This window comes from Melanotaenia boesemani, chromosome 22 (genome assembly GCF_017639745.1).
Source record: "Melanotaenia boesemani isolate fMelBoe1 chromosome 22, fMelBoe1.pri, whole genome shotgun sequence".
Taxonomy (NCBI): Eukaryota; Metazoa; Chordata; class Actinopteri; order Atheriniformes; family Melanotaeniidae; genus Melanotaenia; species Melanotaenia boesemani.
The window spans coordinates 27,722,778-27,750,510 of NC_055703.1; the positions used below are offsets into that span (position 1 = coordinate 27,722,778).

At 41.5% G+C, this 27,733-nt stretch overlaps 2 protein-coding genes across 7 annotated transcripts in view; one reads left to right on the forward strand and one right to left on the reverse strand.

Annotated features, from left to right (window-relative positions):
- LOC121634100 (gastrula zinc finger protein XlCGF57.1-like) overlaps nucleotides 1-27,733 on the forward strand; it is a 540,387-nt gene that overhangs the window by 454,863 nt on the left and 57,791 nt on the right. The gene's annotated exons all lie outside the window — the stretch shown is intronic.
- myo6a (myosin VIa) overlaps nucleotides 1-27,733 on the reverse strand; it is a 124,745-nt gene that overhangs the window by 63,510 nt on the left and 33,502 nt on the right. For all 6 annotated transcript variants that reach the window (XM_041976523.1, XM_041976522.1, XM_041976521.1 and 3 more), the window contains 3 exons: nucleotides 27,073-27,153; nucleotides 21,830-22,010; nucleotides 15,302-15,446 (listed from right to left, as the gene is read on the reverse strand). In XM_041976523.1, the coding sequence (XP_041832457.1) occupies nucleotides 15,302-15,446; nucleotides 21,830-22,010; nucleotides 27,073-27,153 (407 nt within the window). The remainder of the gene's footprint in view (nucleotides 1-15,301; nucleotides 15,447-21,829; nucleotides 22,011-27,072; nucleotides 27,154-27,733) is intronic.

Here is a 27,733-nt window from a genome sequence, read left to right on the forward strand (position 1 = left end):
CCTCTGGATTAAATGGTGCAGGAGAATTCTTTGGGGGAACTTCAGATGGATGCGATGAGGCCACAGAAGTTTCTGCAGGTTTGTTTAGCAGCAGGTTGACGGGCTGATCCCCTTCGACTTCCACAAGCTGTTAACGGCTGACCTCACTCTGCAGGGTTGCAGTGATGGACGGCTCCGTTTTGTCTCTGCCCTCCCACTCGCTGTTCCACTCATCCCTCACTCCGTCTGAAATTACACTCGTGTTGCACCTCGCCTGCACAGAGCCATACAAACCCGACCTGCGACGGTTTTAAATTCTTCACTTCTGTCACTTTTTCTGCAGGTTTTACTCTCCGATATTCAGGCCATCACCACTGGCTGCCTTCACACACCTCAATGTCCTCCTGCATCTCTCTCCATCTTTAATTGCTTCAACTATTTGCCTTAAAATAACCCTGTTTTCTCTACTTAAACAACTATTTATTTAAGCACTTTCAAATCTGACACGAGGCTGAATTTTGCAGCATGGCATCATTTGACTTCCTAAACTATTAAGATTTTAAACTATTAAACTATTTACACTCACTCTGAAAAAGTCAGAGTGAAAAATAAGAAGTAAAAACTGGAAATTAAATTAAATTCTGTGGGCTTGAAGGCATCCAAAGAGCTGAGTTGGACCCTTAAAAAAAATCTAAAAACAGACCTTTGGAGCCAGAAGGCTTGTAAGGAAGCCCTGCAACGGACGTGTGGAAATAATACATCTGGCAACCAAAATCAGATTAATTAGCTTTTCTTCCTGTGTTTTAAGAACATTTAATTAAAAGTAAAATCAATTTGAATAAAAACAGTTTAAAAAAATGAAGTAAAAATACAATGAATAAAAGTAAAATCCCGGAATTTAAATAAAAAATAAAATAAAATGTCTACTATTTCTCCTGCCTGAACGGTCATATTTGTTATGGAAAATATTTCCTGTGGCCACATTCAGTCATTTCCATTGAAATTCTGTTTAAACTCATTAAATGTAATAGTTCGACTAAACTTATATTATTATAATGCTCGCGGTAAAAGTCCCTGCTCTGAGGAAAACTGGATGACGAAGTCATTCTTATCGAATATTTTATGTCATTTATAGAATTTTACTAAAATGAATGAATGTGTTTCCACAGCAGAGATGTCAGTGTGTGTTCTCTGAGGTGGGATCCTGTCGGGGACTGGAGATTATATTAACTGGTTAGAGAAACAGCCTTTCAGGGCCAAATCAACATTTTTACAGTCTTCATGTTGTAAACGCAGAACAGAAACTTTTTACTCGTTTGAGAGAAATTTCAGAAAGACTGAAGCTACCTTTACATAGTGATAAAAAGCAACCTATAAGTCAGAGTTCTACGTGTTCTTTCCATCCAGAGGTGGTAGAAAATCTATCCATCCATCTTTTGCTGCTTATCCAGAGTCGGGTTGCTAAGCAGGGAAACCCAGACTTCCCGCTTCCCGGCCACATTCACCAGCTCATCCCAGACCAGCCGCGAGATGTTGCCTCTTTCCCTCAGAGGAAAATTAAACTAATTTTCATCCATTTCATTCATTCATGAACAAGTTGCAGTAAAGACGGATTTCATTCTGTTGCTGGTCTTCCTGACGCCATCGATCCGTTTCCTCAACCACAAGAACATCCCTCCAAAAACGTCCAAGTCACCTGTGACTCCCACCTGCAGAATGTGGTCTTTAATGATTAAAACTTACTACAACTGTGTCTTTTAATTACAGTAATTAGTTTTATAATAATTTTTTCCTGGTTAATAACACCTATCAGACCCACCTGGACGATTCATCCGATGCACCGCTCGCTCCGTAAACGAACCGCATCCAACCATGATGCCACAGCAGGTAGAAATTGGCTGGTTTGAGGTGCTGTAGGCCATGAAATGAAACTTTATTCTACCGTGTACCACCTTTAGCCACAGCATCACGAGGATGTGCACCTTGACGCGCTCATGGGACCAGACTGCTGTCCAGGTTCAGGAGTAATTAATCATCGTTTGTATGAAGACGTTTTTATTTTGTTTAACGCTCACTGTGTGATTATTTATGATCAAGTAAACACTTTAAAAACGAGGAACATCAGGCTTCATTGCACATCTTTATTATCTTTTTGTTTTCATTAGTTATTTTTCCTCTTCTGTTTCTCATCTGTTTGCACACAGCAAATTTTTATGGGCATTTATTTGATGTTTAACTATGCAAAGCAGGACCGGCTGGTCCGTCCTTTAAGCTTAGGAGAGATGGGTACTGACCAATCTAAGAGGAAAGATACGAATTCAGAGGTCTACGAACATGTTCATGAACCTGACCGAGGGTTTTTATAAAAAACTTCTCAAGTACAACTTCAGAACAAATTTAAGAAGAAATTGGTGAATCAGGTCCATTGTTCCTCCACACATATTTCCACAGGGACGTTGCCACGACAACAGCTCAGAGGTAAAACATCCTCTGGTTATTCCATCACAGAAACAGCCTGGCGGCGACATGGTCGGTGAGTCAGCTTGTTGACTCGTAATTAAGCAGCTCGGGTTGCGCAGCGAGCTCATTCAGCCTGTCTTTATGTAAACAGGCTTCCTGGCTGAGTCATGGCAACGCCACGACGGTTCTGCTCCGGAAAGAAGCGCTTTCCATTCGGAAACCAGCGAGTGGATAACGAGTATAACTTTGTGAGATCAGCCGGAGGTGGGAGTTTGTACGACTCTGAAGGACTGAAAACAACACATTTATAACGGTGACAAGATTCGCGCAGCACATGGACAATATTCTTTATCAAATAGATTATTTTTATATATATATATATATATATATATATATATATATATATATATATATACACACACACATACACAGTATTTACATCAACAGTTTTATGTCTTCCATGTACTTGATAACCAACATTTCCATAAATTAGCTGAAAACAGCTATATGATGCTCACCCTGCTGAAACAAAGTCAGTCATTTGAGCCCCATTTTCTGGACATCTGACTTCAAACAGGAAGTCAGGTCTCTCTCACGCATACACACACGAGCACATGCACGTACAGCCCAGCCTGAAATTGGGAAACTAATTTAAATTACCACAGTAGCGTAAGTCACATTCGACCTCCACATCTCTGAGTCCACCTGATCCAGAACCAGCTGGCTGCTGCAGAGATCTGGTCTGAAACAGACCAGATCTGCCCTTTTCTCCAAGAACGACTAACATGAACTAAACGTGCCACAAAAAGAAAGAAAATTAGTGCTTGGTGGATTATTTCTCCCCTATAACAATCCCAGTTGGAACACCTGATCAGTTACCTTGACAACCAGGTAGAATTTGAGCCCTGTTTCCCCCAACGGGTCCGGGTTGGTAGGGTACGAGATTTTAAAGTTCTCCTGATTGGACAAACCATCTCGTGTGTGGATTCACTACCAACTAAAACATGACAGACTTCTTATTATTCACCAAAACATGAAAGAAGCAGCAGGTTTATGTAATAAAGACACAAAAGCAACAGTTTGAGTGGATAATATTTGCAGATATCTCTAATTCTGCAACACGTTTTAGATCCAATTCAGGAGCCGGTGATCAATGTGAGACAGTGTGAAGCTAATTTCTGTTTAAGTCTCAAACCAAATATCTTCACCTCATGAGTTGGATGTGAGACAATGCATTTTCTTAAACTCAGAAGATTTGATACCCCAAAGGGTCCTTGTAAAAATATGATAAGACTTGGAACCCCTTCCTGAAATATTACAATAGCTTACAGATGCCACTAAATGAAGACTGGGATACCAGCATTAGAACGAGACAGTTCTTAAAGCTCTCCAGCTGTAATAAAGCAGATTTTAATGAATTAGAGTAAAAGTTTAGTTGTGGCTGGTTTGATATTGTTTCATTAACTAGCGTCCCAGTGGATGCCATCTCTGAAGAACATGCTGGACATCACTCCCTCCACGTCTCCAACCATCTGCCACCTCCTTTCACTTTCTCAGTCAAAAGGTTTTTCTTTTTGGCTTTAATGGAGGAAATAAACATGTTGGAGGGAATTATTCCCCATCAGCTTCTTACTCCCTCCACCATCTGCTGTAAAAACAAATTCCAGAGAGGCTGTTTGCTCTGGAAGGACAGCGCCCTCTTCGGGTTGGATGATACAAATCAAGCCTCATTTTAAACATTTCCAGGGTTTTGTATTGCTTTGACAAAGATGTCCTAAAGTTATTGATGAGAAACAGCATCCCTCATTTATTTTCTGTTTATAGAGGCTAAAAGAGTCAGTCATCTCGGTGAGTGTTTAGTTTGTTATGAACAAATAAAGCAAACCATCAGATTGCTGGAACGTGTCAGACAGCAACCAGCTGCTGGAACGCTTGAAACTCTGACGCCAGCGCTCAGAGCTGCTTCAGGATAAATGCAGACGTCGCTCTTCTCTGTGTTTGTTTCTATAGCGAAGGGTTCCTCCTGGGCCTGATGTGGCATTTCTATATGAAATCCACCGATGCATTAGCCGTGACGCAGGCGGAAGGAAGGGGACGTTTATTTTTCAACATTTAAACACCAACAGTTCATTGTTAAAGATGGAGATCATTACTACAGTCTGCAGCCAGAGGCAAAACAACAACTAACTAATGTTTTTAATTAGTAAACACGCCGTACAATATCCCAGAAGAAGCAGCGCTGTCGTCAAAGGATGATTTTTATTTAGGAGAAAAAACTGTCAAACGTGTCACCTACAGACTGCAGGGAGAAACAGCAGGCATTTAGCTTCACTTTGACAGTGTGAGGAAATGTTTCATTATCAAAGTTTTATTCTGACAAACTGACAAAGGAAAATTATGTAACAGACACATAATGAAAGAAGGAACGGGAGCGTGAAATTAAAGATTTAATTCACAGCTTTTTGGTCAATGTTGCTGCAAAAATTAACAAAGAAGAGGGAGGATTCAGTCGTACATTTACATCAAACTAGATTTTTTCCCTGAATACTGAAAATATGAAATCAGATCCACACACAGATCAGAGTTAACTCCTGCAGATCCACCTGGCTTTAACAAACATCGTCACCAAGAAACACTAAACCAGGGTGTCCAAGTCCAAGTCCAGTTTTTAATTAGTTTAACTCCTGCAGGTCAGGTCAGTATTGTTGGAACTGGATCAGTAAAAGAAAAATATACCGTCAGGAAAAAGAAAATTAGGAATACTTTTAGTTAACTAAGGAAAAACATTCTCACCAAGAACAACCCAAGCTAACGGGTCTCCACACAGATCTCCTGTGTGGTCCAGATACCTGTGCTGTTTTATTTCCCATCCCCGGCTGGTGGTACATGGCTCTGTATCAGCCCTGCCGTCTCCTCCTCATCACCACTGTGAGGATTAAGTTATAAGCTGCTCTGAACTCTTCATGAAAGAGCAGCGGGTCTGACAGGGCAGCGTTTGGTTTCTGTTGCTCCCGCTCTGAGGTAGAGTCTGACACTTTCCGTCAGTGTTGAGCACTGAGCTGTGAAAACACTGAGCAAAGCTCCTCCTCAGCTTCACATTTATCTTGGTGGGCTGCAGCTGATTGATGAGGCTGTGAATGATCCATACTCTCGGTCCAGGAGCTTCCTTTCTCTCCCACAAGTTCATCTAAGTCTGGTTTTAATCATATTCATCTGGTAGATTCCAGTTTGTTCGTGTACAAGCAGAGTCTTCCTCACACACCAGAGTAAAGGCTGTTACAACCTCCATGAGAAGCAAGATTTTTCTTCTTTCTTCATTTTGCTCTCGCGGGCGTGAATGGGGACAGCATGCAGCGTGTTCCCAACGGCTGAGCAGAACTTTTCTTCTCATGGAAAAGGACAATAATAAATAAATACAAACAGAAAATAGAGCTACAGCAGGGCAATGGCATCAGGGCATCACCAAGAGGTGGCTCTGATCGGTAAAGACTGAACGAGCCTTGCTTAGGACTCCGGGTTCATACAGGGCTGAGAGGTCATTCAGGTTAATCTCTGCAATTTTCATGCCCAGTCTTACAATCCACTGCAATCTGCTTTTGTTTTTGAAGAAAAGGAAGCCATACAAACAGATAAAAGACAAAGTTAAAATGGATTCAATAAAACTAGAGTAAACATGTGCATAAAACTCCTGTCAACATTAAAACTACAAAGCCTCCAGAGATGTTTGGAGGATTCTTACAAAAGTCGCATTTCTTTAGTTTATGTTAATATTTAAGAAGGATGACCTGCACCAGTCGGTGAATTCCTTCACTAGAGGTCATCACTGCTCATCAAGGTCACGAAAGCTGAGACGTCAGTGAATTTAACGATGTTACCACCTCCATGGTGGCAGCGGAGCTCATTCGTATATAAAACAATAATAAAAGGTGAAGAGACAGCTCCAGGGTGATCCAGAGGATGAGAGGAGTGTCTGAGAGAACACCATCAGCTCTCAGACGTTATGGCCCCTCTGTTAAAAAGTCATTCACCCAGGCTACAAGACCAGGATCGATGGAGTCCCTTAATCTTTCTGCTAAGATGTGACGCTGAACACCGTTAAAAGCAGATGAAAAATCAATGCAAGCAAGTTCAGCAGGGAGCCCACTGCATTCTTAGCACCTCTGCCTGACCCGTAGAAAAACTGCAGGGGGTCCAGATTATCCTGGACACAGGTCAGAAGTGCCTCCTGAACAACCTGGTTCCTGGTTCTAATGGAGGTTTTCTTCCCTGGTTCTAATGGAGGTTTTCCTTCCTGGTTCTGGTTCTAATGGAGGTTTTCCTTCCTGGTTCTGGTTCTAATGGAGGCTTTCCTTCCTGGTTCTGGTTCTAATAGAGGTTTTCCTCCCTGTTTTCTGGCTCTGGTGGAGGTTTTCCTCCCTGTTTTCTGGCTCTGATGGAGGTTTTCCTCCCTGTTTTCTGGCTCTGATGGAGGTTTTCCTCCCTGGTTCTGGCTCTGATGGAGGTTTTCCTCCCTGTTTTCTGGCTCTGATGGAGGTTTTCCTCCCTGGTTCTGGCTCTGATGGAGGTTTTCCTCCCTGTTTTCTGGCTCTGATGGAGGTTTTCCTCCCTGTTTTCTGGCTCTGATGGAGGTTTTCCTCCCTGTTTTCTGGCTCTGGTGGAGGTTTTCTGGCTCTGGTGGAGGTTGTCTGGCTCTGGTGGAGGTTTTCTGGCTCTGGTGGAGGTTTTGCTCCCTGTTTTCTGGCTCTGGTGGAGGTTTTCTGGCTCTGGTGGAGGTTTTGCTCCCTGTTTTCTGGCTCTGGTGGAGGTTTTCTGGTGGAGGTTTTCTGGCTCTGGTGGAGGTTTTGCTCCCTGTTTTCTGGCTCTGGTGGAGGTTTTCTGGTGGAGGTTTTCTGGCTCTGGTGGAGGTTTTCCTCCCTGTTTTCTGGCTCTGGTGGAGGTTTTCTGGCTCTGGTGGAGGTTTTCGCTCCCTGTTTTCTGGCTCTGGTGGAGGTTTTCCTCCCTGTTTTCTGGCTCTGGTGGAGGTTTTCTGGCTCTGGTGGAGGTTTTCCTCCCTGGTTCTGGCTCTGGTGGAGGTTTTCCTCCCTGTTTTCTGGCTCTGGTGGAGGTTTTCTGGTGGAGGTTTTCTGGCTCTGGTGGAGGTTTTCTGGTGGAGGTTTTCTGGCTCTGGTGGAGGTTTTCTGGTGGAGGTTTTCTGGCTCTGGTGGAGGTTTTCTGGTGGAGGTTTTCTGGCTCTGGTGGAGGTTTTCTGGTGGAGGTTTTCTGGCTCTGGTGGAGGTTTTCTGGTGGAGGTTTTCTGGCTCTGGTGGAGGTTTTCTGGTGGAGGTTTTCTGGCTCTGGTGGAGGTTTCTATACCAAGTTATTATTTTATAAATTGGTTTATATGAGCACAGTTATAATAAACTGGACTAATATGGAACATTTAATGGATCTGATTAAATTGTATTAGAATTAAATAATTGGATTTGATTTTAATGATGTCAAAAGTTCGATCAGCCTGATCAACATGTTGCTAGTACATGAAAGCAGGTTCTAACCATGAGTTAAACACAGTGGAGTTATGGATGTGATGGAGTCACGTAATCATGTTGGAGAAAACCTTCACAGACAGACGACAGTTGTATATTTCTGCACTGCAGCGCCTCTTGAATGGAAATTTCTCTATTTCACCACCAACACTGAATAGAGCAACTAAACAAACGTCAAACTGAGCTCAGCCGTGTTTACAGCAGCCTGAAGCAGCTTCTGTTTCTTTGGACTCCCTCCCTCTAAATAAGGGCCATTAATAACGTTACAGGAGGAGCTTTCCGTCAGCACAATTTGTGATTCCGGCAGCTGAGAATAAAGGTCACTTTTAATAAAAGTGCCACTAAACAGGGATTCTCCTCACTGAGGACAACAGAACAGGAAATGTGACAACAAATATCCTGGAGAAGGGCCTTTTTTCTTGCATTGAAAGTAAATATTACAAAAGTAATAAAACATTTTCCATTAACTTTGTGTTTATGTTGCTTTGCCTTCAGGTGTCTGGGATCAGCTCTGCTGCATTATAAAAATTAAACTCAAACCTGTATTTCAGAGCGTTTCTGGTTGTTTTTTCCCTCTTTTTTTAGTCTTTCCAAATGGCTAAATGAAGACAGCGTGATTTAATAATTATAGCTAGAGAGATTTTCAGTGTCCAAGAATGTGAATGTGTTGAAAGAATCTTGAGGCAGTTTTCATCAACCTGGCACAGCTCTCCGCTGTCTGTTTAAATGAGTGAGTCAGTATTTGGACGCTTGGTCGACAAAGCAGCTCTGTTCATCCATCAGAAGTCTGAGGAATTATCAGATCAGGTCTTATATAAGGTTTAAAAACAACAGATAACAGATATTTAGCTTCACAAAAGAAAAACTACAGTCTATAACATCCACTGCTGATGATTACTACCATCAACGTAAAGCTGAATTCAGAAACTTATTTTATATGCCAGAAAATCCAAACTTATTCTTTCAGCTCTGAACCCTGGACTCGGACTTGGTGCAGGTGGAGGTTGAATGACTGCATATAAACACTCTGCTAAACTAAAATGGGCCTCGTCTCTGCACATGCTCGGAGGTTCCATCTGTCTGCATCTTTTTTGTAAAAACAGTAGTTTCAGTGCACATAAAGCTGCTCTCATTTGCATGTTTCTGTTTCCTCTGTGAGAAACTGGGACTGAAAAGCAGCTCATTAAGGAGATGCATCAACTCGCCAACACTTAAATCACCTCCAGGCTGTCGTTCTGCTCTTATAAAAATTTATTTTCTATTCTTTTTGCTATTCATTTCCTTTTTCTATTCTAAATTTATTCTTTCACGTAGCAGATGGCGTGAAAAAGTGAAGAAAAGGTGTAGCAGAGTAACCTACCAGGTGTGTGTGAAGTCTTTAATAGACGCTGCAGAACATCTACGAATTAAACTTTAATTTTGAATTGCTTCCACCATGCTGTTCACACTCCTGATTTTATCGCTGCTGTTTTCTTTTAGAAATATGACGCGTTGCTGCTGCTGGTTGATTAGTTTTTACTCAAATCTGAAGTTGACTGATGTTTATCACAGTTATGTTTTGAGTATCTTGATGTTAATACAGTCGATAGGGATGTTCTGACACCACGTTTTTCTGTGCGATACTGTTTCCGACACCTGGGGTTTAGCCATCTTCCATCTTGTAGGATCTTTAAACTGGCCAGACTGAACAGCAGCTCTTCAGACCAGAAGTCCTCTTCAGCTGAAACGACTCCTCTGAGCTGATGCTGCAGACCACAGTCTCAGATTATCCAGCATTCCCAGATAATTCTTGGACCTTAATTATTAAAAAGGCAGTAATAATGTAATATATAATAATCACAGCAATTTTGACGTAAACTAATGTAATAACAGTACAGATCTCAGAATAGGAGGAAACCCTCCAAACAGTGGATTGGTGCATCTCTATTTCAGAGCATTTAGAGCAGATTTTCTGAGTAAAGACGACCAGTCATCTAAATTTCTTGATGCAGACCTCAGGGACAGACTGAAGGGGTGACTGTTCTCCCTACAGCAGTGTTCATTCTGTTCTCACCCTTTGTTCACAAGCTGTCAGCCCACCTGTTTTTATCCTCACACGCTACTTTAAGTGAACAGGACTGAGCGTCTCCAAAGCCTTCTGGGAAATGTAGGAAGTCTAACTGAAGTGGAGGAGGCTGACAGAGCATCTGCCTACATAAAATATCTGTTAGATATGTAAACAACAACCTTCCCGCATCATTCAGTCACCTTGTTGACTTTCTCAAATCAAACTCGTTCCAGCATCCAGTCCAGATGGCTCACCACTTTATTCATAATACGTGTTGGCTGAACCGTTCACATCTGATCTGGCAGCTATCTGGACAACATGATGAGGAGGCAGAACTTCCAGCTGTTTCAACAACACCCAACTGATCCAAATGAGCTCCTCTGAGCCTCGTTTTACTGTTCTGTATGTCTGAATGTCAGCTGAAATAAACCATCAGCGTCTCTCTGGACAGCGATAACGAGACAAGCCATACATCAACCATCTGCTCCGTCCACCGCGTGTCGGTTGGCTTAATCAGGCCCGTTTATGCAGCGAGGATCAGATCTGTTGAGCTTTCGTTCTCATGCTATGTGTTGGTCCTGTAAATATGAACATCCTGGATTCAACCTCAGCTCAGAATAAAATATTTCTGCACAGTGCAGAGACCTGGTCAGTGATGTGCTGCAGACCGGTTACATGTCTGTACACGGCAAGCGTCACCACATCTGCAGAGTCCTGATCCGCCCGCGCAGAATAACGAATAAAAGGACATGTGATTTTAATTAATTTACTTAAAAAAATTAACACATTTTGTAACAGTTAAAAACTTAAATATTTTAATTTAAAAAAAATACAATTTTTATTTAATTTAGTCAATTAAAAAATAAAATAAAAAATATTTTAAATACTGTGTGTCTGGTTTCTCAAGCTACTCCACGAGAAGCGTGAACTTTGTTCTTGTTCTTGAGGCTGTAAGACCAAGAAAAAGTTCTCGCTTCTTGCGGAGATGTAACCGCCTTTAGCCTCGGGATGATGCAAGGCGCCGACGGCTCCAGGAGCAGAAGCTTGTAGTTTTAATGTCTGAAAGTTATGTAGCGTTGCTTTAAGTCAACTAGCATGTAAATGTAACACCTTTCCTTACTTGCTCTTGTTAAATCTGATAAAGCGCTCTGCAAAGCATCAGTGCAGCATCACTTATTTCTTTCTTCAGTTAGGTGGGTTTAAGAGATTTTAACTTCCCACCTCAGAGGTTCAGTGAAAGCAGCATGACGTGACGTCGTGGGTAGAGGTAAAGACTGGATTATTTCACTCTGAGCTGCTGGTCTGATGCAACATTCAGCTGCAAATACAAATCGATCCATGAACAGGTATCTGCAGACCAAGGGGCTCCAAAGTGACAGAGTTGTGTTATGTTAGACTTTTTGAGTTGGTCGGAACTTTTAATGCTTTTAGCACAGAAAAGTTTTTTCCTTCATTTTCTTCTTCCCCTTTAAACTTTAACCTGAGTGTGTTAAAATGAGGTGTGTTGTAAAGAGGATTCCAGCTTTATATTAAACAGGTAATAAAATACGTTTGTGTAAATCTATCGACTCCTGTTCTATGAAGAAGGAATGTTCTGGGCTGTACTGACACACATTAGGGCTGGAAACAGCAGATTCGATTAAATCCGATTCAATATTGATTCATTTACAGCTAAATATGTAACACGACCTATTTTTTTAAATATTAAAGACATTCTCTGATAAATATTTTTTATTACATAACCATAAAAATACAGTGTTTCCCAGATTCACAGCCAGAAACGCTGTGAAGAAGAAAAAATAACCCACAGGTCAGAAAAAAAGTAAAAACTTTTTAAATGTCCTGATGAAGCATTTCATTCAGCGGAGTCTAAATATTGTTAAAGTTCATATCTCAGGTAGCGTGTAGATGTTAATAAAACCTACAAAGAATACTGGATCCATTTAAACCCGCAATGCGACTTGGTAGATTCAGCTTGATCAGCTGTGCGCGTTTCCATGACGACCGTGACGGCGTAACACCGGAGCAGGAGAAATCCTCCCTCTCCTCCTCCCTGGAGCAAGATGTTGCCTGAGAGAATCTAGAAAATTTTCATATTTCCGTCTGATTTCCAGCTGGTTGATGTGTTGTCCAACGCATGCACTCTGTCCTCTGACAGAAACCTGTGTGTGCGCACGTGTGTTTGTGTGTGTACTCACTGCCGTGGAAACAGACGGCAACTACGACATGCCGTCATGTAAATCAGATAAATAGCATCAGACTGTTTATTTTTTAATGTAAACCTGTTCTAGAGGAAATGTGACTTTAACCCATTAAAAATGGTAAGAAAAATCCTATTTTTTTTATATGAGGTCTTTATTTGACCCTTTAACAAAATGTAACAAAAAAATTAACATTTCTTTGGGAGGATATCTACTATTTATTACCATGTGATACATTAAAAATATCATAATGTGGTTTTCTGCTTCTGGGTATTTATTAGGGGACAGAAGACGAGTATCAGATTGTGTTCAACAGGATTTTGAGCAAAGTTTAGGCCATAAATTGAAGCAAAATGTCTCAGAAACTGTATGTAACATATATGTCACGTAAGGTTCTTATGGGTTAAATGACCATGTCGGATTTATACATATATACATGTGGTGACATCACTTCCTGTTGTGGAACACAATGGCAGCCATTAGCATTAGCTGCTAATATGAGACCCGACCCCACAGTCTCAGCTTTAGCTGCTAATATGAGACCCCACAGTCTTAGCTTTAGCTGCTAATATGAGACCCCACAGTCTTAGCATTAGCTGCTAATATGAGACCCCACAGTCTTAGCTTTAGCTGCTAATATGAGACCCCACAGTCTTAGCATTAGCTGCTAATATGAGACCCCACAGTCTTAGCTTTAGCTGCTAATGTGAGACCCCACAGTCTCAGCTTTAGCTGCTAATGTGAGACCCCACAGTCTTAGCATTAGCTGCTAATATGAGACCCCACAGTCTCAGCTTTAGCTGCTAATATGAGACCCCACAGTCTTAGCTTTAGCTGCTAATGTGAGACCCCACAGTCTTAGCTTTAGCTGCTAATGTGAGACCCCACAGTCTCAGCTTTAGCTGCTAATATGAGACCCCACAGTCTTAGCATTAGCTGCTAATATGAGACCCCACAGTCTTAGCTTTAGCTGCTAATGTGAGACCCCACAGTCTCAGCTTTAGCTGCTAATATGAGACCCCACAGTCTTAGCTTTAGCTGCTAATGTGAGACCCCACAGTCTCAGCTTTAGCTGCTAATATGAGACCCCACAGTCTTAGCTTTAGCTGCTAATATGAGACCCCACAGTCTTAGCTTTAGCTGCTAATGTGAGACCCCACAGTCTCAGCTTTAGCTGCTAATGTGAGACCCCACAGTCTTAGCTTTAGCTGCTAATATGAGACCCCACAGTCTTAGCTTTAGCTGCTAATGTGAGACCCCACAGTCTCAGCTTTAGCTGCTAATATGAGACCCCACAGTCTTAGCTTTAGCTGCTAATATGAGACCCCACAGTCTTAGCTTTAGCTGCTAATGTGAGACCCCACAGTCTCAGCTTTAGCTGCTAATATGAGACCCCACAGTCTCAGCTTTAGCTGCTAATGTGAGACCCCACAGTCTTAGCTTTAGCTGCTAATATGAGACCCCACAGTCTTAGCTTTAGCTGCTAATGTGAGACCCCACAGTCTCAGCTTTAGCTGCTAATATGAGACCCCACAGTCTTAGCTTTAGCTGCTAATGTGAGACCCCACAGTCTCAGCTTTAGCTGCTAATATGAGACCCCACAGTCTTAGCTTTAGCTGCTAATGTGAGACCCCACAGTCTTAGCTTTAGCTGCTAATTTTTGCACTGACTGGATCAACCTTGCACAGTTAAACTCCTCATCTTGTGTTATTGAAAACAACTGTTACTACTAGTCATTGCACTGGACTATATAATTTGCTGGCTATTCTCACTTCTGTGTATAGCTAAATACCTCCATGTATAAGTCTTGTAGATATTGAAATTTTTATACTGTTTTTAATTTTTTTCCTACCTTAAGAAGCACAACTGCTAAATGACTGTACCGCTGCAACACCTAAATTTCCCAGCTTGGGATGAATAAAGTACTTCTATCTATCTATCTATCTATCTATCTATAATATGAGACCCCACAGTCTTAGCTTTAGCTGCTAATGTGAGCGATAATATGCTGCAAAAGACTTTCTAGGTGAAAGTAATCCACACTCATGAATGAAAACGTGTAAATGTGACACCATCTCGGAAAGAAGAGCTGATTTTGGATGGAGGCGACACAAGAAACCAGTTGTGTTGATTTATGCTGAGATCTCGCTGAGCCTCGGTAAGTTAGCTAGAGTAGGGTCACGTTACTGGAAAAGACGTTTAAAAAAATAATTGATCTCCAAGTTTTATGAATCAATATTAAATGTATTTAATTTAAATGGATTAAAATTGATGTATGGATTTGTTAAACCCAGCCCTAACACACACGTTTGGAAGTAAATGGAGCTGCAGTTCTTCACTTTTCTCTCGGTAAGTCATCGATCGGAGCTGCACCGACTGCAGCCGTTTCCGTGTTTCTGACAGATGCACTCGGCGTGAACACAGAGTCGACTGACTTGGTTGAGGCTGTTTCTGGATCAGACTCCTGCACACTCCCGTGCAGTCGGCAGCGGAGGGGAGAGAGGCGGGGGACATTTACATATTAATAGATCTCCACAAACTAGATGAGGCAGAGGAGGAAAAGTTAAATGCAAATCCATTTAAGGCTTGAAGGAAGCATTCTATCAGCGGAAAAACACAACTTGTGAATAAGTCATTTAGGTGACCTGAGATGAGTTTTAGGAGGTTTAATAAGCACCTGAAGCTGAGAAGGATTTGATTTCTAAGCTACATCCTCTCACTGAGGGGAAGCTGTGACCCTGAATGTTTAGACCTACAAATTTACATTTGATAAATTACTTCTCTGAACATTTGAGTCCTCATTCGTTTTAAGTTTAATGTATTTGTCACTATGAGAGGAAGACTGAATCGAACCGTGACAAATGTGCAGTCAAGTCCTCCAACAAGGTGGCCTCTGAGATACTCTGCTAATGTATGTGTGCTTTTCAGCTAATGTGCTACAACAGTGTGTTTCTGAGTCACAGTCGCATGGAGAGGACTCACCTTACTCTAACTGACAAGTACAGACCATTTTAATTTTAGCTGCAGGGAGTGGAAACGGTTGTGTAATGTCCTCTGAGTGTGAGAGTTTGGAGAGGCAGGCCTCTTACTTGATGGCCGTTCCTTTGGTGCCCCCTGCTGTTGTTAGCATGACCCTGGTGGTGAGGCTGACTCTCAGGTCCTCCTCCTCCAGGCCCAGCAGCTCGGCACAGTGTTCCAGTGTCTGGCTCGACTGGTTCTTGATGGTGCAGCCGCCTGCGAGACAGGGAGAAGGGCCAACATCAGCATGACTACTGTCATTTATCCAAGACATGATGGAGAGGAGCTGCCTCCACAGGTGACATCCGTCACGTCACAACTGACAACAATTCTATCAGAAATCAGAAAGTGTTAGAAGTGAGAGAACACGGAGTTCTTACAGAGGAAAACATCTTCAATCAGCAGCAAGAAAACCGAGGTTAACAGGAAAACCTGCTGCAGGACAGTAAGCAGCTGCTCATACTGGTCACGTCTGCAGAGAAAGAAACATGAAATACAGCCTCATGAAGACTGGTGACCTGTCCAGGGTGAACCCTGCATCCCGCACGACCCCAGTAACCCGTACTGGAACATTTTCAAAGTAATTGATTACATTATTAGATTAATTATATATAACATCATTATATATAACATTATATATAACACAATAACAATAATAGTAATATTAGAAATGATATATTCCTTATTTTAAAAAAAAGTATTACTAAGACTACAGCTACATGACGTAACACCAAGTTTAACTGGGTTTATTTCACCACTGCAAAAACATTCACTTTTTATTTTAAGCCATCTTGACAAGCGCTCCTCGTGCGTCTTAACCCCTTAACACCTGAATTTATATATAAAAAAAACAACAACAAAAAAACAAACATAATAAATACAGGGGGAAAAATCTGGAAAAAAATATCAAAAAGAAAAAGTCTAACAAAATAAAGTACAATATTGAATAAATTTATAACAATAAATAAAGATTAACAAATTGCTGTCCTGCAGGTTTTAGTTGTTTCCTGCTCCAACACACCTGATTCAAATCAAAAGGATCCAACAGCTTCTTGTCAGCATCTGCACAATAACCCATTCATTTCAGTCAGGAGTGTTGGAGCAGGGAAACATTTAAAAGCTGCAGGAGTTTGACAGCCCTGCTAAAGGGTTCAAATCTGGAAAAGTCAGGGAATAAAGTTCAGGAAGAAATGAAAGTACCGCAGGAGGAGTAGTTAAACTCACACCGTGAAGGATGTTTAGTAAAGAAATAGTTTTATCTGAAGCTCTCAATTTTACTCCTCATGCACGTTTTGACTTTTGTGTTTTTATTTTGAAATGAACGGTGCAATGGAAAAAAAACAGATGACAAAAACATGAGAAAGGATGGAGGAAAGTCTCAAAATGGCTAATGTACTAATAATGAAGCCATATTGAGCTCCTGGATGACGGATAGTAAAGTCTGTATGTGTTTAGTGTAACAAGCTAAAAGTTTAAACAGTTATTGTTTCTTTCATGACTTGAACTTTACACCATCAACGGCACCGAGGTCTGCAGATCCTCTTCGTTAAAATCCAGACTCAAAACCTGAGGTGACCCAGGTTTTCCCGGCACTGCCACCCAACCTATGAAATGAGATCCCCACCCAGATAAACTGGCCCCCCACGCAGGTCAAACTGGCCCCCCACCCATTTTAAGCTCCTAATTTCTTTTAGCGTACTTAAAAAAAAAAATTAAGAGTTTTAAGTCTTGTAATTTCTTCTGGTTTGTATCGTGACCTTTATTTTGTGTATTCTAGCTTTGTAATTGCTGTATTGTAGCCCATCTTATTCTGTTAATTTCTTTTAATATTTTTATTCTTAACTTTGTTTTAGTCTTTCTAGCTTTTTAATTTAATTAATATATCTTCAGATATATTGGTGTAATTTGTTTCTCAGGTCTTTTAATGTGTTTGTGGAGTGCAGATTTTCTGGCTGTGTGTGTTTATTTTATATGTGCAGCACATTGGTAACCGTGTGTTTTTACAGTATAAATGAAGCAGATTGGATGACAGATGCAGAATTTTTTGTCATTCGTCGTGTCGGTTTCATTTCTTTCTACAGCTCTTCTGGTGTGTTGTCATATTTCATGGTTCACTTTGAAGATTTTCTCCGTTATATATTGTGAAACATTGTCGTGAGAGCGAGCATCATTCAGCCCGGGATGCCACACAGACTGATGTTTTTATTCAGCGTTCAGTTTCAGCTCCTGCTGTGGTAAACATGTGGTTTTATGTGTGTGTTAAAGCTTCTAGAAGGATGTGAAAGCTGGTGACGCCACAAATCTGACCAATATTAACAATCAATACCCTCTAAAGACTAAACTTAGCATCAGAATAATGATGAAGTGAAATGTATTTATATTATATTTATTAATCAATAATAAGGGCGGCGTGGCTCAGTGGGTAGAGTGGCCGTCTTGTAGCCTGAGGGTTGCTGGTTCGATCCTCGGCCTGTTGAGCTCATGTTGAGGTGTCCCTGAGCAAGACACCGAACCCCAAATTGTTCCTGATGGGTCGTGGTTGAGCGCCTGCATGGCAGCTTCCGCCATCAGTGTGTGAATGTGTGTGTGAATGAGACGTATGATGTAAAGTGCTTTGAAGCATTATAATTTTTATTTATTTATTTTTTTTAAATTGGGTATGTGGGGTCAGCAGGGTCACGTGATGACCTAAAAGCACGGGAAGAAGGATGAGCAGGTCCGGGATACACAAAACCGCAAAGGTTTGAGAACGAGCTGCCGAGTGAAATTTTCTGTCCGTGGAAACACGAGGACATCTGTCACGCCGTCTTACACACTCAGGCCTTGTTTACACACACGAACAGCACGACAACAACATGGCCGACCTCCATCTTCTGTTTGTGCTGCTGAATCTTTAAAAGTTACTTTGGTCTCTTAAAGCAAAACCTGCTTTCTGTGCAACATTAATGCCGTCAGCAAAGACGCAGCGATTACACGTGCTAGACAACACGCCGCTTTACAAGCGGTGGTTATGTCTTCAGGTCTGATGAGGAATCTGTGCACACGTTGGGTGTGTCGTTGCAAAGTTTCACTGCCCCCTACCGGCCTGGCATGCACACTACATCATTTCCAGTCCTATGTGCAATTTAAGTCCACATGGAAGTAGTTTTCACTCGTATGTTGTATGCTCTGGTGGCGCTAAGGAATGAAAGAACTCTGTAACCAATCTCAGCTGCAGCATCTAGACTCCAGAAACAGCATCTGATACTCTGCAGTTTTTCCTGGAAAAACTTCCTACTAAAGAATCACCGTTTCTGTTTGTGAACCCCAGTTTTATTGGACAAGTGGTCCCCAAGTCAGCCCTCATGTCTTGTAAACAAAACTACTGAGGTTCATATAAATAGATAGCTAAAGCCAAACGTGGTCAGAGGTGGCGACGGAGTGAGGAGTCTGGACACTGTTGACCTGTTTCTGTGCGATTCCTCCAGTTTTTCTACTTTTATAGGACTAGAATTCCTTTCTTTGTCCTTCAGATGCTGGTTTCTGTCTGTAGCTTAAATTCAAAAGACCTTTGCTTGAGAAAACAAGAACAGACACTTTAAGAACTTCCTTAACTCCCCCTCCAGGGAATTCTATCCAAACTGCAAGCCTGACTCGTCCACGAAGCCCGGCTGATTATCCTCAGAGACTGAAAACACTCTTCTGGTTCGATGTAAAACATGCATCCTGATAGCTGCTTGCTGTGACAGGCGGTGGCTTTAATAGGCGTCCTGCTGCGCCTGCTTTTCCCCACAGAGGGACAAAATGAGGGAAGACGCTCCATGTAGAGGAAACTCACTGGAAAATTTTGAAGGATCATCTATTTTTCAAGGAGCCGAGCTTCCCTGGAAAAATGAGGCGTTAGATGGGGTGGAGCACTCGGGCTGAAATACACCTCTTTAAATGGATGGAAGACCTGAGACTTCGGCTTGAATAATAAAAAGTGTGTAATTAATGATTTTCCCTTAAAAGAATTAAAAGATTCCTTTGGGGTTTAATTACATGTAAAAACAAAATGTAATGAAAGAAATGTTTTGGCGACACCAGTGTCAAACTTTCATCCCTTTACAGAGGCATTTATCATTGACCACAGTGAGATGGAGGAGGATGGAGGCTGAATATTGCAGTGATCAATCACAGTAAAAGATGACATCAAAAAGCCCTCTGCCTCCGAGGAGCCGAATCAGTCCCGTTTAGGAGCGGAGAAGCAGCGAGATGGATGATTTCTGATACAGAGCTAATTCAATCACTGAGCGCTGCGAGGCTTCGGTCCGAAATCTGAACTTCTGCATCATCATGGTGCTAATGATAAACGATGGTCTGCATCAGAACAACGCTCATGGGTTCAGTCAGTTTCCATCAACCCGGATCCACTGGGATCATCCTCTGCAGGATTTCTGAAGTGATGTCGGGACGGTTGGATGCAACTCTCAGCAGCATGTTAACGTCTCTAAAGATGGACCTATCTGTCCTCACACTTCTACATTTTAACACCATTTCCTGCTTCACCTCCCAAATTTAGGCTGGAAAAAGGATAAAAATGATTCCTTTTCCAAGGATCAGACCGGCAGCTCACACTGCACCCGACCCCTAAGGCCCCTCCTGCAGGTGGTGAGTCCCGGCCACCAAGCACTCGCCTCCATGCCCCACCTCCAAGCCTGTGACCCACATCCGGGCAAGGGAAACCTGGGTCTATGATTTGTCGTCATCATAGGGGTGGTTTTGAGCCGCGCTTCGTCTGGTCCCTCCCCTGGACACCTGTTTGTCATGGGTGATCCTACCAGGGGCATAAAGCCCCCAACAACATAGCCGCTAGGATCATCAGAACACACAAACTCCTCCACCACGGTGATGGAGCTCCATGTTTATGTTCTTTTTATTTGTCCAGATTGTGTCTTAGAATTTCATTAGAAAATGTTTTCATGTGAAACACATATTTACTGTTATGATTTATTATAATTATCTTAATAATCCTGATTCTTTTTAGATATTAATTTAAATTTATTTATTTTTGCACATGACAAATTGGGAATAACAAAGTCTTGAGTTTAGGACGGAGTACATTCTGTAGTTCCTATGAATGTGGTCCAAACACTAATACGAGTCCAGATGAGTGACTTTCAGTCTCCTGCAGCGCCCCCTGCTGTCTGGATGGAGGTCTCTGCTGTTAATAATCCCGACAATTTCTCTCCTTTGTGTTAAAGTTCTAACATTTAAAACGGGACATACTGATATAATAACCAACAACATGAAAATATGAATATTATTTCAACCCTTTTATGCAAGTTTGATGACAATCTCACGTTTTTATGGAAGAAAAAAAAAAGTTATTTTCCGTGTAACAGATATTAACAAGCTCCAGCTGATCAGGATCAATACGATCCTGCACACCCCTTGTGGACAGGAACGGGATTTGAGTCACCCAAATAATTTATGAGGCATCTTCTGGTGAAAACTGATTGTTTTGTAAATAGTTGTATGAAACCCTCCTGAGATGTTGACACATTTTGATCTAAACAGTTTATATATTTGTTGTTTACTAAATTTCTGAAATCAACTGTTTATATTCGTATTCTAAGTTATAAAAATGGTAGAAAAAAAATCTTTTCCTGCTTGGACTTTATGCTTTTTATTTGTTTAGGTCCAATGTGTTAATACAGGATGTAAAAAATGAAAAGATTATAAAATCAAACGTGCGATATGTGAGGCAGGTCAACTGGTCTAAAGCTAAAACGTAAAAGTAAAAAGAAAAGTTGTCTAAACCGGCCCCAGAGGTTTGATTCCTAAATTCATTTAGGATCACTCCTGAAAAAATCCCATAAAAACTCATTAATTTAACATTTCCATCGCTTAAACGACTGGATTTGCTCTGACCGTGAAGCAGAGCATCGGATCACAGATCAGTACCAGACCATCTCCTGGCATCCAATCAATCACAGATCAGTACCAGACCATCTCCTGGCATCCGATCAATCACAGATCAGTACTAGACCATCTCCTGGCATCCGATCAATCACAGATCAGTACCAGACCATCTCCTGGCATCGGATCAATCACAGATCAGTACCAGACCATCTCCTGGCATCCGATCAATCACAGATCAGTACCAGACCATCTCCTGGCATCCGATCAATCACAGATCAGTACTAGACCATCTCCTGGCATCCGATCAATCACAGATCAGTACCAGACCATCTCCTGGCATCGGATCAATCACAGATCAGTACCAGACCATCTCCTGGCATCCGATCAATCACAGATCAGTACCAGACCATCTCCTGGCATCCGATCAATCACAGATCAGTACCAGACCATCTCCTGGCATCCGATCAATCACAGATCAGTACCAGACCATCTCCTGGCATCCGATCAATCACAGATCAGTACTAGACCATCTCCTGGCATCGGATCAATCACAGATCAGTACCAGACCATCTCCTGGCATCCGATCAATCACAGATCAGTACCAGACCATCTCCTGGCATCCGATCAATCACAGATCAGTACCAGACCATCTCCTGATGAGTCCTTGCAACTCATTTTAAGCACTTCTTGAAAACCTGCGTGGCGTAGCAGCTCACCTGAAGTGCTTCCAGCCTCCTCAAAGTCGATGTTTCCCAGGTGCAGCACGCCCGCCACCACCCTGAACAGGTCCAGCTTCTCCGTGTCGTCCAGGCCGATCTTCTTCATGGCCACGCACATCCGGTTGAAGTCGCCGTGGTCGTCCAGCAGCGGGTCCTTCAAAGCGCCGGACTTCATGTGCTGAGGGGTCAGAATTAATTTAATGGATCTACCAAACACCCTGAGAAATCAGTCATTTTATCATTTAATCCCAACGTCCTGACAAACTCATGATATGATGTCAACAAGTCTACAGCTCAGCAGAAAGCAGCATGCACAGCTCGGCTCAGAGAAGCAGAGAAAACCGACACCTGAAATCTATGCATCCATTTATTTTATTATTCCTCCATTAATCATTTATTCATTTATCTGTTTACTTATTTATCAATTTATTTATCTATTTATATTTATCTTATTTTATCTTATTTATTTTACTCATCTATTTATTCATCTACGTATTTATTTAGCCATTTATTTTATAATGCATTTATTAACATATCTAATTATTTAGCAACAATTTCTTCATTTATCCACTTAATTCATTCATCCTTCTATTTATAATCCATCACTGTCAGGATGTGGTGATAAATTTAGCAATTATATATATATATATATATATATATATGTTATCAATTAAAAAAAATTAGATTTAGAAAAATTTAATGCTAAAGAACAGGATAGAAATATGAAACTACACAGCAGAAGAAAGTCAGAAAGGAAGCTCCCAGCAGGTGTTAGAGTAAAATCAACATGCATCGACCTCCAGAAAAGATGAAAACCACACATAAAAACAGAGGAGGAAGAGGAGGAGGGTACCACATCACCTTCTCATCCTGAGTGACACGAGATGAAGCAGTGAGGAGACATACAGCACATCATTCATCAGCTGCTGAGCCTCTAACGTTCATCTAACACTTCTCTAACCGGCTGCTCCCTCCACTGATTTCCCACATCCTCTTCAGCCCGAGTCTGACGTTATCAGAGCAACAATCAGATGTTACGCAGCGCTGTGCAGCTATAATTTGGCTTCTTTCCTCTGATCTGACTGTTTTTCCTCCTTTATAAACACATAAATCACCCATTCAAACATCAGGCTACTATGTTTCATAGACCTGCAGTTTCAAACCGAGCTTTCAGCTTCTTTCTCCTCCTCGGTTTCTTCATGCGACCACAGCTAATGTGATGACAAATATTACGAGCATCTCCACAAATCAGAGGAGAGTAATTCCAGGATGTTTTCCTACATGAAGCTAATAAAACCCTGCAGCTTTCCTGGTTAGAAAGAAAACTGCCATCCGGGAAGGATGGGATGAAAACCAGCACCATCGTTCTCCTCTGGAAAAGGGTGGAGCGTTCCCTCTGGGCCAGGGAACAGTTCCTGGCTCATCCAGATGAGGTTAAGTCTGGGGGTCGTGTTGCAGAGTGATGGTAACCTGGAGGGTGATGGACAGCCTGGTGCTGCTTCAGCAGTAATGAGGATGCTGCACTGATTGGTTGTTGTGAAAAGGAGCTGAGCCGGAGGCCGAGCTTTCAGTTTACGGCTCCATGTTCCCTCCATCCCTCGCCTACAGCCATGAGATTTGGGTCGTGACTGAAAGAACGAGATGACAGATACAAGCGGCGGAAATGAGTTTCCTTCAGAGGGCGGCGGCTCAGGCTCCGGGATGAAGGGAGAAGCTGGAGAATCCAGAGGCAGCTGGAAGCAGAGCTGCTGATAAGGATCCAACCAGCTGGGACGAGACCCCAGAGAAGACCCAGGACATGCTGGAGGGATTACAGCTCTCCTCTGGAAAGAAACTGTTATAGCTTCCAATAAACTCCCATCTTTACCTCTGAAACTCATCAATCATGTTTTCTTTTTGGTTTTTTTTGCCAGTGTAAAGCTAACTAAAATACAGATAACACCCATGAAAGCACTTTTTAAACCTCTGCCGTGGCAGATTGGAGAGTTTAGGTGGCAGAATATTCACAGCAGATCATATGAAAGAACCGCGAATCCAAACATGTTGGCAACAAATAAGCTGCTTATGCAGGAAATCCTGCAGTTCTGGGCCTGGAAAAGGAGGAAAAAACCAACTCTGACATGTTATTGATGGGTTGACTAAATGGAATAAATTACAGATCTTGTCTTCTGAGAAAGTGATTAGGTTAATTACAAAAAGAATGAGTAGAATATTTGTCATTTACAGCTGAGCAGCAGATTATTATCCATGTTCCTTTTAATGGCTGTAATCAGTAATAAAGCTGAACAGCAGGAAATGTCGGATACACAAACAGTAACTGAATACTTGTGCATAATTAATCAAAAGCTAAAAGCTCTTTTCACATAATGAGATTTTTTCTCTTTAAATGAAAGTGGATGTTCTGCTGTGGTGCAGCTTTCAGGCAGACTGCTAATTAAAATGTTTTCAGTTTCATTTCAGCATCTGAGCGGGTTGGTCTGCATTAAGAAATTCCAGGAACGCTTTGTTGTCATTGAAAGCAAGAACCTGGGCGTGCACCTTGATGCTTCCAGCAGGTGATCCAGGCTTCTTCCTTCAGAGACAGCTAATGCTTGAACATGTGATCATCTGTTCTGTGCAGCTCGGACTCCTGCAACTCTGTGTACTTTTACCACAAGCTGATCTAAACATTTTGCTTTAACTGTCGTTTTGTATTTGTCTTTAATTGCATTATTGTTTTATTTTTACTGCTCCATTATCGAACATTTATTTTATTTTCGATGTACTTCAGTTTGTAAAGCACTTAGAGCAGCATGGCCTGCTGGAAATGTGCTTTATAAATAAACCTGACCTGGAATAATGTTTATATGGGTCATTTATATAAAGCTGCTTATTCATGCCCTCAGATTTTTCTTCAGGCACGTTTTAGTCACCTCCAGTTTGTCACTGCAAAAAAAAAATCTTGCCTGTTTTCCTAAATTTACAAGATCATTTCTTTCCTCTCTGTTTTGATAAGCAACATCATCCACCATTTCAGCAGGCGAAGAACCTGAAACATCTCGGTTTAAGTTAAAAAAATGTTAGAAATCTTAAGCATAATTCAGTTTAAAATTTTGCACCGCATTCACTACTCCAAGGCAAAACTGGCTAGAATATACCCTAATGTTGAGGCTAACTGTGACAGATGTGGAAATACCCCTGCCAACTTGTCCCATATGTTTTGGTTGTGTCCGTCCCTCACAGCCTACTGGTCTACGATTTTTAAAACACTATCAGAAGCTCTAAACATTGACCTTCAACCCAATGCAGCAATGGCCATATTTGGCACAACGGATAGAAGACATGCTACACTAAGGAAAAGTTACCAAAACATAATCGCTTTCACAACATGTCTAGCACGCAGACGGATATTATCACACTGGAAGTCAAACAAACCGCCCAAAGTGTCCTTGTGGTTTAGTGACCTAATGCACTTCATACAGTTAGAAAAGATAAAGTACTCTCTCAGGGGGTCAGGGAACAAATCCTTTTCTGTCTGGGACCCAGCGTTGTCCTATTTAGGTAAACTCAAACCCTACCTGTCTAGTGCCACTCAAACTCCTCTTGAATCTGCATGTGTGAGCTAATTATTCATGTGTAACAAGTAATTTGTGGCATAAGCTACACAAGCTGTGAAGAGCCTGTATTCACTGTTTTCTCTGTTGCTGTTTTGTTTTCTCTCTTTTATTTCCCGCTGCATGTATGTTTACCTATGTTGGTAGTGACAATGATGATGCTATTTTGTTGTTGCTGTTTTTTCTGCCTGTCATTATTGCTGTCTCCATCGCTCCGGGTGGATGTCCCAAATGTTCCAGGGTGGGCAACTGTTGCTAGAAAATGTTGATATGAGCACTACTCTATGTATACTTAACCTCTATATGTTCAACTTTGCACATGTACTGTACAACTGGTGCTCAATAAAAATGATTATAAAAAAAAAAAATGTTAGAAATGTGGCTGGAAACTGATGGAAATTACAATAAAAACTCAAAAACTGTACAGCTGAGCTGCAGGTCTGCAGGTAGCTCTTCGTTATCTAAAGCATCATCTTAAAATATAGTAAACTATGTTAATTTAGCTTTTTATTCTTTCTGAATTATATTCTTAATCAGGAAAGTGGTATGAATGTAAAAGTGTTATTTGTAATCGCCTTTTTAGTTTAGAAAAACTGCTTCTGTTTCCTGTTTTTTCAAGTGAATGCATGAACTTTATTCTGTTAAATAAAAAAGAAATAAGTCCAACCTTCAAACCTTCAAATAATAATCATCCACTTTCTGTACCGCTTAGATCAGCCTATCCCAGCAATTAACAGGTGAGAGGCAGCTACACCTGGACAGGTAACCAGTCCATTGCAGACCCAACACAGAGAGACAAACAGCCCCTCACACTCCCTCCTAGTGAGAATTTAGAGTGACCAGGTAACCTAACATGCTCCCTCTGGCTGCTCCCCGGCGTGAACCCACGCATACATGGAGAGAACATGCAAACTCCCCCAGCCGAGGCTCGAACCAGCGAGCTTCTTGCTGTGAGGCTGCAGTGCTAACCACTACACCACCGTGCAGAAGGTTTTAATAGTATGTTAAAAAATTTATCATCTGAAAACGTTCGCTGTTCAATTAATTTTCTGTCTACTAAACATTTTCTTTCCTGTCACCTGAAGAAAATATAGACACGAATGATAATAATGAGCCTTGGAATCATATCTGCAGCACACTCCCCCCCCCCACCCAGCTGAGTCTGGACCAGCTGGATCTGGACCAGCTGGATCCAGACCAGCTGGATCCGGACCAGCTGGGTCTGTAAGCAGTCAGCCAGCGGACGGGTTCTAACTCTGAACAGAAACGGTGTGGAGGAAAAAGAAGCTGGAGTAAAGCTGGTAAATCAGATGATCTGCTGATTTAGCTCCAACAGGAGCTGATGGAGGCTGCAGAGTGGATGTTTCCACAGGGCAATCGTTTTGTTCCTTTTCACTCAGTTTGCATGTTACTCCGATTAAGAAGCAGGCAGCAGAACTCAGTAAGTCGTCTCTGCTGAAAACGAACAACATTTAACAGCTGGACTTTCTCCTGGAAAGATTTTCTAACTTCTGTGACTTCAGGTGCCACAAATCTCATGAGCCATCCCTATTTTCTCATCATCATCTTCATCAGTCTTAACAACAACTCCACACGCTCAGATCTGAGCTTTGGAACAAACTGAATGAAATGATTTGGGTGCTTTACCTCCAGGCTCTTCCGATTCTGCATGATCTGCTTATCTGTGTCCTTCGTGGCGAAGAAGCGAGTGCATCCTCTGTTCAGGTACTGCAAGAAATTCAGAAAAAGCAAACGTGAGGAAAACACCCAGTGATGAGGTTTAAAGCTCATTAAAGCAGCAGATAAAAAACCACGACTCACATTTAACGAGACTGTAAAGGAGGTTTAAATTAACATGTAGAAATATTATTATTACTATATATTAATATCATTAATATTACTAGAAATGATTAATAAAATAAAGTTGTGCAACCCACAAGCTTTAACAGGACTTCTGACCTTGTGCAGGACATTCATCTCCACCCACTTAAAATCCTGGAGAGTTTTAGCACCATCTAGAGGTAAAGTTGCGGACTGCGACTAAATTAAGTGCAAAATAAAACAGATAAACAACTTAGTCTTATTTTAAGGTATTCTAGCATGAATAAAATCTTAAACATGCTGTATTACTGCCTAAATGTTTATAAAACATTCTATAAATAAAGATGCTTTTCAGAACTGATCCTCTTCGTACTCGTGAACAGAGGAATCTCTGGATATGTCGTTGACTTCAGCAGCTCTGATTGCATCTTCATGATATTTGTATTTGCATAGAAAGCAGTCCCATCCTCTCTGATTGATCGATGCA